At 41.2% G+C, this 10288-nt stretch overlaps 1 protein-coding gene across 1 annotated transcript; it reads left to right on the top strand.

Moving 5' to 3' along the window:
- The first annotated feature begins 725 nt into the window (after window positions 1-725).
- cd28 (CD28 molecule) lies at window positions 726-5271 on the top strand. Its single transcript, XM_026145691.1, has 5 exons — window positions 726-866; window positions 2322-2530; window positions 3186-3342; window positions 3437-3591; window positions 4965-5271. The coding sequence occupies exons 1-5, from the start codon at window positions 794-796 to the stop codon at window positions 5073-5075; spliced, it is 705 nt and encodes a 234-aa protein (XP_026001476.1). The 5' UTR covers window positions 726-793; the 3' UTR covers window positions 5076-5271.
- Window positions 5272-10288: the final 5017 nt, after the last annotated feature.

Here is a 10288-nt window from a genome sequence, read left to right as displayed (position 1 = left end):
ACCCAGCAAAAGTTTCCACACGAACAAGTCATTTGTGCACGTTAGTTTCCACCCAAGATTCACCTGCCAAAGCCTCAATCAGCGACTGTGCCTCAGAGACGCGCTCACACGCTTCATGTAAAATCAACAAAACTCTAAAAACAATCAGATTTTGGAATTAGACACAAAAGCTTCAGTGAACAGAGCATTTAGTGTATATTTGAATAAAGCACTGAATCACTGAATTTTGCTGTATGAGCATATGCAAAGGATCTTAAATTATTCACAGAGTTGAAAGAGATGTAAAAATTCCCGAGCCAGCAGGTGTTACTTTGTTTTCAGTAGCTGTTCTGGAACATTCTTACGCTCTTCACATCCTTTAAAGAACATAAACAGCATCATGTTTATTTTTTCTGTCTTATTAATATTGAAGTTTTCTTGAGAATTTAATTGACTGCTGTCATCTTTTACCATGATTTCCTTTCTTTGTTTTTTCATGTTTTGAGCAGCTTCTTCTGTTTTCTTCAGACAGAGGATGCTGCTATTAAACTAGTTCATTAAAATCATAGAAAAATGAAATTCATGTTTTTCTCAGTGTTCCAGCAGAACCACAACCACGTTGCCATCTCTCTTACCGGCAAAACCTCGTCATCATTTCCTGTGCTGCTGCACAGTTTCCATGACAGCACCGTAAGGAAATATAAAGATGAGTTTCACTCATTTTCATGTATTTCTGTCAAATTTGCTCAGTGTGAGTGATCGCCAGCTTAAGGATCATTTTAAGTGCCTGTGGCTTTCTGTGTAGCAGTGTAGGATGTTCCTGACTCACTGTATGATGGGATGGATTGTGTTGACAGCTCTTAGCTTCTGCCTGCCTGTGTGGAGCGGTGAGTATAAACAGCCTTTTACTGATGATTTTTGTAACACTTTAAAAAACATTATTTTTAAGTTCATTACGAACAAGAAAAGCGAATGAGACTGGAATCAGATTAAACAGCACTACAGATAAAGACAATGGTGTCACAGTCATGCAAAACCATTGAAGCTTTGTGTTCTGTGGGGCACATTGAAGAACCTGAGGGCAGTTCTGACAGGATTCGTTGGGACACCAAACATATGTTAACTAGCTGCTGGACCATGTACCACAGTGACTACATTTCCACATGAGCAGACATATAAAGTAGCTTGGAAGCTTTAATGGTGGAGCTGTGTAGACACACTTTGCTCCTACATGAGCAAGTTTAAGACTTACTGTTGACTTAAAACGTAAAACTGGTGCCAAGCCCAGCATCAGTGACGTGAAACATGTAAGGTTTTCAGGTGTCAGGTGGTATTTTCTGTATTTAAAAGAAGTCATCATTTCAGACGCGATACATGGAAAATATTAAATACATGTGAAGACTGCTGAAACCTTTAGTTTGCAGGATGTAATCACAGAACGGGCATTCATTTGACAGGTGGAGTGACCCTTGGATCCAGACGTTTTGCCACCAGAATGACAAAACTGATCATAAAGTGAATCTTCAGCAATATTTCTTTTTGATAGATAGTTCAGCTGTCCTTAGCTGAACCGTTTTGCTGCTGTGGCTCTGAAGTTTACTGCTCCTTGTGGATTCAGCTAACTGTATTATAAGGCATTGTAATGTGGTTTTAGCTTTTAAAGTGCTAGCCAGGAAAGGAGCCAAGCAAATTTAATGTATTCCAATTAATTTTCAACAAGCACATCATGAATCGTCGTGTGATGAAAAACATAAAAGAGTCATGGAATTTCTAATGTAGGATTAAACAATTCAGGTATATTAAATGTCACTGTTCAGCAGGCCTTCAGTAGGTCGGTGCTGAATTTAACTATCAGCTCGATAGACATTCAAACACAGAGTAACAGGAGGGGGTAAAGTAACATGACGCATGTTGAGTTTGTCAATGCCAAACTTCTGAGAATCTCTGAAAGGACTCGGCTTGGAGGAAAACCAATGAAACAACAATTCAAATTTGATAACTTTTGAACTGGAGGAGTCAGACGGCCTTTCCAAACACTCATCCTCACCTCAGCTCTCAGAAAGAAGAGCATCGTGTCTTAGCTCCTGTGAGGTTTTCCAAAGGTTGTGTCCTGTCTGTTTAATCCATACAAAGCTTACAAAACCCAGAATTTGCTCCCATAATTTTATTATTTCCTTGTGCTAGCTCATTTGTCGTTATATGAAAAGATTTATATATACGTTTCTTTCTTTGAGTGCTCCATTGGAACTGGACTCTGATATGTAAATGGTTTTAGCTGATAGTAATGTATTTGCTTCTTCATTGCTACTACTAATAGTCACTTATACCTTTTCTCACGCCAGCTACGAAAGTGACCCAGCCCTACAGAGTGGTCAGCACCAATGGTGTGGCACAGATTCAGTGTGTTATTCATCCACAAAGCCTGAAATACCCATACCCTGAGGAGGCCAGAGTCACTGTGCTGAAGGGCCTCCATGGCCACCAAGAAATCTGCTTCTCCATCCTTAACTTCACGGACCAGAGAGAGACACGTATGGAGCAAAAAGAACAGGTAATTATTGTTTTTGTGCTTTTTTGCCTGTTAAGGTTGAGTTTTCTTCAGGAATCTGCCACTGCGACCTGCTAGTGACACAAGATAACACTTTATGCTTAAAAACTCAGGTGGTCGAGCAGGTCACCTACTAATTGGAAGGTTGGTGGTTCCACCTCCTTCTGTTCCAGTCAGCATGCCAAATATCGTTGGGCGAGGTACTAAACCCCATGTTGCCCTCCGATGCATCCACTGGTGTGTGAATGTTAGAAAGCAGAGAAAACAGTGCTCGTGGGAATGAAGTTATGAAAGTGCTTTCAGTGCTCAGAGTGGAAAAGCGCTATATAAACATATTTATATCATGGCTCACAACTGAAGAAGCCCACTTTCACTACACCCTTAATTTACCCTCAGTTACCAAACGAAGGTGGTTCATGTGCTCAGCAAACTGCATGCATGAGACGTCTTTAGTGAACAAGGTGTCAAACATTAAGAATCCAGATCCCGTCCTACAAATGTATATTTCTTCCTCCATAAATATTCTTTTTCTTCATTATACATTAAACTGAAGATTGCACTCTTACAAATGGCACAAACATTAGACTGAAATACAAAATACAAAGTGTGAAACTTGTGCACGGAGTGTTGAGGTACAATGATGTCCTGCACATTTCAGGTGGAGTGCACTGCTGAGACCACACATGACACTGTGGAGGTGACACTCTCTGGACTGAATGCCACTGACACAGATATGTATCGCTGTGAAATACAGATCTTCTACCCACCACCGTACCTGCGGCTTATTGGCAATGGCACACTCATTCATGTCCTCGGTGAGGCGACCGCACTGCCATGTTTATCCACAGAGCTGAAATTTTGAGTGCACATCACTTTTTCAGTCTTACGTTTCCTGTTCTGCGTTCACAGACAGCTCCAGCTGCCCCGTGCAGGAAACTCAGAGGCAAAGTCAGCACCAGGGTGAAGAAGAGGGAGATGATGATAACACGGCACCTGTCAGTGTTCCTGTGGTTGTCCTGGTGATCGCAATCATTTGTGTCTTAATCATCATCATCTACTTCCAGGTCAGAACATTATTCATTTATTTTGTCTTTATCGGGAATTTGATTAGTATTTATTTCTAATTAGTAGTATCACAGCAACCTGACTCCAACACAATGAACTGTTTCTGATGCAAAGAGTGTGACTCTGTGGTGTGAATCATCAGTCATTGGCTAACTGCCTTACAGAAGGTAACTGGTTCTAATTTTTCACGTGGAATATTACAGTTTCACTTATGAAAGAGCAAACACGAGGCACTGAACCAACGCTGCACGGGTTGTTTAAAAAGCAGTAAAGCAGTTTTGTGTTTTCTTTTAGCCTCGAGGCATTTATCAGCTGCGAGCCACTGATGTTTCGCTCCTCGTCCAGAGCAGTTTCAGAGACATGGAAACGTTTTTCTACCATGCTATTTAGGAAAATCACTTCCTGTGTGCTCGGGCACCCCATGGGGTGTTCTGCCCTCTGCACAAACAAAATTGATGTTTCTAAAATTGTTTCTAGCATGTTTTAAAATTTCAGCCAAAGCTACAAATTATTGTGGCTGTGCAGGATCAGGAAACGGCCTGTATTTGTATAGTGCTTTACTAGTCCCTAAGGACCCCAAAGTGCTTTACACATCCAGTCATCCACCCATTCACACACTGGTGATGGCAGCTACATGTAGCCACAGCCACCCTGGGGCGCACTGACAGAGGCGAGGCTGCCGGACACTGGCGCCACCGGGCCCTCTGACCACCACCAGCAGGCAAACACGGGGTTAGCATCTTGCCCAAGGATATTTGGCATGCAGCCAGGAGGCAGCCGGGGATCGAACCACCGACCTTCTGATTAGTGGCTGACCTGCTCTGCCACCTGAGCTGCAGCCAGTGTTGCATGCTGCATCCTCCACGTGCCGTCCCAGCTCAGCTGCCTGGTTTCCAGAAAGTAGTTCTCTTGTTGATACTGTAACAACTGTAAAGAGAACTCTTTCACTTTGTAGGGTTTTTTCTCCACTTTGACAGCCTTACAGCAACCTTGCAGAAACCTTTCTTGACCTCAGTTTGCCCCACTTATTTCTTTCCAATCACTTCTCAGTGTTTTAGCCTGTTTATCGGTTAAGGCATAAAGTAGTAGTATATTTATGCACATATTCATGGTTAACAGTCCAAGAGTACTAATGGCATGAAAGTCTTAGTGGTGTAAAGGATTATTCAAGATCAACAAGAGAAACACAATATGTCAGGCTGACAGAAATCTTTATCCTTCAAAGGTCAAATCTTTCCATAAGCCTCTCGTGTCACAGACAAATCATGTGACCTTTTCCTTCCACGTAGCTGTCAGGCTCTGCTGCATACTATCCATCGAAAGCAATGATAATTATTCACTCCATTAACATCTGCATGCTTTCCATTTTCAGACTGTCCAATGTGAAAGGGGGAGGAGAGAAATGCTGAGGCCGTGGCCTGGCACACTTCATAAGGTGGACGGAGCTTCAGGTCCATGTGAAAACATCGTGTGTAACATGTGAACGCTGATGGTGGAGCTATCGTGTGCAGGGCAGATTTTTCTTTGGCTCAGAAGCGTTAGAATAATATTATTGCTTCTACCTAGTGAGCGGGGTGGGGATGATCATTTTCACCTCTTTGACGACTGATGAAAAACACCAAAATAACATTTTACTTTTTAAGTGAAAAAATAATGTTTACATTCTTGTAAACTCAAATGATGGTAAAAAGCTGTAGCTTTAATTTTCCATTGAGTTTAGATGTAAAATCACTTGTATTGTGCACAGCTTAAATGCAACTTAAAATGCAATGCTTGGGATAATTAAAAGAGTACAATGATAGCTGTCTTTTACTGCAACTATTGTTATTGTTGTAATGCAAAGCAAATGTTCATGTATTCATGTTGGATGTTAACACAAAATAAAGTTTTTTGACTTTAAATTGTACTTTTGTTATCTGAAAAATATAAATATGTGTTGTTGCAACAGGAGACATTTTTGGAAAACACTTTTTAATAGTTTTCAGGACTTTTCTAAAAGTCCTTTAAATCAGAATAAGCCTCGTTGTGTACAAACGGGCTATTTCTTTGCTGTTATGTCAAATAACAGAGAAGCCAACAGATAAATATTGACAAGAGGACGTCCACATGGCACAGACAATAACGACACATATAGCATATTTATCATGTGTCTCACTGCATAAACTATGGCTCATCAAAGGTGTTGGAGCCTTGCTTACTGACCTGTTGTTGTTCCTAAAGTAGAATGGGAGGCAGAGCCTTCGGCGTTCAGGCTCCTTTTCCCTGGAACCAGCTCCCAGTTTGGGTTTGGGAGACAGACACCTTCTTTACTTTTAAGGTTAGGCTTCAAGCTTTTTTTGATACATCTTAAAGTTAGGGCTTGATCAGCTGACTTAGTATGCATCATATGTATGATATATGGAGCTTTTTCCACTCATCTCTTTTCATAAAAGAATCCACAATAGCATCTAAAGAACTCCAGGCCTCACCTGCCTCGGTTAAGGTCAGTGGTCATGATTCAACTGTAATAAAGAGGCTAACAAGGTAAAAATGGATCCAAGGTGAAAACAGCTTACATGTGCAGCAGGGGTGGCAGGTGGGGGCATGTAAGATGCAGTGGAAATGAAATGGTTGACTGATCAGTCTCATCAGTCAGCAGTGTTCCCCAGGAACGTCCTCTCTCCCCTTTTCTGTGTATACAGTATATTGTCTGAATCATTGCAGAGCCATGGCTTCTTTTAAGATCACTTAAGTGTTTTCTTACTGCAGTAAAACTGCCTCTTTTAGTTCAGTTCATTTCATTTTATTTATATAGCGTCAGCATCTAGTGACGGCCAAATGAAGCCGTCTGAAGCACTGAAGCTTGTGTTAGCGTTGTGTTCTGTTAGTCCTCTTTGGTGCCATCTTGTGGCCAAAAGCAAAAGTTGCGTGAAGAGCAGCTTGCATCTACAACTTGAAATGACAGCTTCTGTTTAATATCATAAAAACAACACATAAGGTTATTCTATTTATTTTTTATACAGCAGAACATCCTCTCTTTCTTGCTCGCTCCATGTCTCTCAGTATATCCCACATGGGTTTACGATCTCTCACACAAAATCACCACAACTCAGCACAAATCCCACTAAAGATTCACTTCTGTATAAACCACTGAATCAGATACTGCAGCAGCAGCAGCTTCGGACGTCACTGATCACTTGACAGCCCAACCAAGCCTGGATACACTGGGATGAAGACTGAAATATTGTTTGTCTGCTGCTGGTTCTCAAAATTATTGGTGCATAAAAACTGCATGTATAAAGTAAGTAAAAGGTTTGCTGTTTTTTTCCCTTATGCTGGGCTCACACTGTGCGATTTTTGGCCCATTTTGAGACGATTTTTGAGTCGTGCGACCGTTTTGGCGATCGGCCCGATTTTGGCCTTCATCGTGCATCGTGTAGTATATGTGGGGTAACGAGAAGCAATTGGCACCTCACGACCAGCTCCCGATCATCAATCGCTTGGTCGTGAGGGTGTCACCGCAGTTAGTCACACTGCGCACGCGCAAACACAAATGTCAGCGAAAAAGACGGAGCAGCACGGCAGTGCAGCGTGTGATCTGGACACAAGCGATGGAGGCACAACTTGTAGAACTATGGCAAGCTCATCCGAGCCTTTTCGATGTGGCCTCAGAAATTATCACGACCACAACAACCGTGAAAATAGTTGGATCGACACTGCTGCTCAATCACAGCTGCCTGGTCAATGTTCTTCATTAGCAATTTAGCAAAGTTGATGGTAGTGGTGTGTCTGTGTGAGTGAAAGACAGAGAGGGAGAGCGACAGAATTTCTGTTATAACCTTCATGTTATGGACGCACAGTGTGAGCACTCGGGTCGCATCAGAGCATCGGGCCGTATAGTGTGAGACCTGCAGCGTGACCTACCAACTTCTAACCCCTGCGTGTCAATCGTACAGTTTGAGCAGGAGCTGAATCACGCGACTGAAAAAATCGCACAGTGTCTGCCCAGCATTAAACGTGGCCTTAAAATCCTTGGAGGCCTGTCATGGTCACAGCTGAACAGAGCAGCCAAAAGAACAACAACAACAATGAAAATGAAACTTTTTGAAATAAAGGAGACTCTCTCAGTTTTGTCTCAACATCAAATGAAATGTGCAAAGCATATTTATTTCCTGCTGAAGCTACAAGCCCAGAACCTTTATTTGAGCACCTCATTACATAACTTGTTATGTACTTGAAATGTGCAATTCACTTGTATTTTTATTTTTTATTCCTATTTATTCTATTTATCGACTTTGTATATTTTATTTATATTTGTCTCTGTATTTATATATGTGTGTGTGTGTGTGTGTGTGTGTATATATATATATATAATATTCTGTAACTGTAACTTCTGTCGGTGCTGTGCTTTTTGGAAATCGAATTTCCCAGAGGAACCCACCCGAGGGATTAATAAAGTTCTATCTTATCTTATCTTATAACTTGTTGCCACAATGGTTAAATCAGAATTATGAAAGCATTTTTGACAGAGTGTGACAGGGTAGCATGTAACACAGTGCTTTGGACTGTAGATGGTGCTAGTTAGAGCTTTAAATGATGAGAAAGCATTGTGCTGCAGTTTAGAGCCACTGACAGTTGCTGAAAAGTTGCTACTGGAAGTCTTGTGCACATGTGTGTGCGACATAAACCACAGAGACATGCACGGTTCCTCTGTTTTTGTTGATAGTACAGATTAGTATCATACCATGAAAAAGTACCTGCAGCAGATCTGGATTTAACCCTGTGTAGGCTACAGACGTGTCTACCAGGACCATCTGCTAATTAGCGCTTTGAGAAAAACAATATAATAATGCTCTTTTTCAACTTGCAGTTGAGGGTTTTAGAGCACAGGTTACTCACTACTACACACGTATAAGGCTGTTGTATTAGTCTGAAGAAAAATCTGTTCGATGAGGATGCAGACTTTCAGTTGCATTGAATGCCATACAACATAGATCAGATGTCCTTTAATGCATATATTAAACAAATGTGGGTTTTCTTAAATTTGTGCAGTCTGCATAAAGTTAGAAATATCCTGTCTCAGAGTGACGCTGAAAAACTAGCTCATGCATTTATTACTTCCAGGCTGGACGACTGTAATTCATTATTATCAGGAAGTCCTAAAAACTCCCTGAAAAGCCTTCAGCTAATCCAAAATGCTGCAGCAAGAGTCCTGACAGGGACTAGAAAGAGAGAGCAGATTTCTCCTGTTTTGGCTTCCCTTCATTGGCTTCCTGTTAAATCCAGAATTGAATTTAAAATCCTGCTCCTCACATACAAGGTCTTAAATAATCAGGCCCCATCTTATCTTAATGACCTTGTAGTAACATATCACCCTATTAGAACATCCAAGGGTATTTAAAAGCAGAAGCCTTCAGCTTCTTCAAGACAAGCCTATAGGTAATTTATAGAGCACATGGAAATGAGAGCTTTATTAAAACTGGAAACTTCTGATAAAACATGTATTTGGGCTGAATCAGGTGACCCTGAATCCTCTCTTATGCTATAATAGGTCAGTGCTGCTGGCGAGTGTTTCTTCTTCACTGACCTTTTTAGCTCACTATGTGTTTATACACCACTCTGCATTTAATCATTAGTTATTATTAATCTCTGGTTCTCTTCAGCAGCTCCTGATCCTCCCCTCACTCCAGTCACAGTGCCTGGAGGTTTCTTCCTGTTACCAGGGAGTTTTTCCCTCCCACTGTCACCAAAGGTGTTATTCATGGATAATCCTGATGACTGCTGTCAAACAGTTTCTGAATAACAGTGATAGAGTGACTGACTGGAAAATTGAAAAAACAAAACAAATCCAGAAAGTACCCCATTTAAAAAGAGCTGAATCTGGCTGGCAGAGATGGTCATATTTAACGGTCGGAATTACTTTAAAATGAATTTTATAATCTTTAAAATTACTTTCAAATAACCATTTCAATAATCAGCAACCTATTTAACATGATGGTAAATCACTCAGTCAGCTTGAGATGCAACTCGTGTAACTTGGTTTATCAACTGATAAGAGCTGCCCTACTTCTGCTGCTAATGGGACTTTCAGCAGCAATTTCCTAATGTTGTAAACCTCAACATCTGGCAATAAACCCATTCTGATTCTGATTCTGATTCAGGTTCCTGACTCAGCGGTTTTCTCACTGAGTGTTTTAAGGCTGAAACAATGTTACAATGTGAAAAACAATTATCATCACCGTCTTCGTTGAAGGAACTAAAACAATAAGAAACCTGAAAAGCCCCCAGAAAAAAATAACACAAGTCCATAGAATAGTTTTTTATAGCACAAATGCATTAGCATGTTGACACTCTGAGTCTCGTGTGTCTTTAGATCCTTATACACTCGGCCATAAACCAGAGGACTGCAGCTACTAATCAGGCCCAGGTTAAAGTGGGTCAGCCACTTTAACCCCTCCAGCCACTTTTTGTCGGCTGAAACCAACTGCCTCTCCTGGTGACAGATATACTTATTAATGGATCACACTGGATTAACTTCACTGTGACATATTCATGCGCAGCTGCCACCTCAGGCTCACAGTGTTTTAGCATCTAAGGAGCTACGGTGCTGAGGAGAGGTGGCCGTAAACCAGCATCACCGATTATAACCTTTTTTCTGTGACGTTGTGTTGAGCTGTTGATGAGTTGTTGATGAGTTGCTGAATTGTGTTTTTTTGT

Source organism: Astatotilapia calliptera, chromosome 16 (assembly GCF_900246225.1).
Source record: "Astatotilapia calliptera chromosome 16, fAstCal1.2, whole genome shotgun sequence".
Taxonomy (NCBI): Eukaryota; Metazoa; Chordata; class Actinopteri; order Cichliformes; family Cichlidae; genus Astatotilapia; species Astatotilapia calliptera.
The sequence above is the reverse complement of the archived record's forward strand: the minus strand, read 5'-3'. Positions and strand labels throughout refer to the sequence as shown.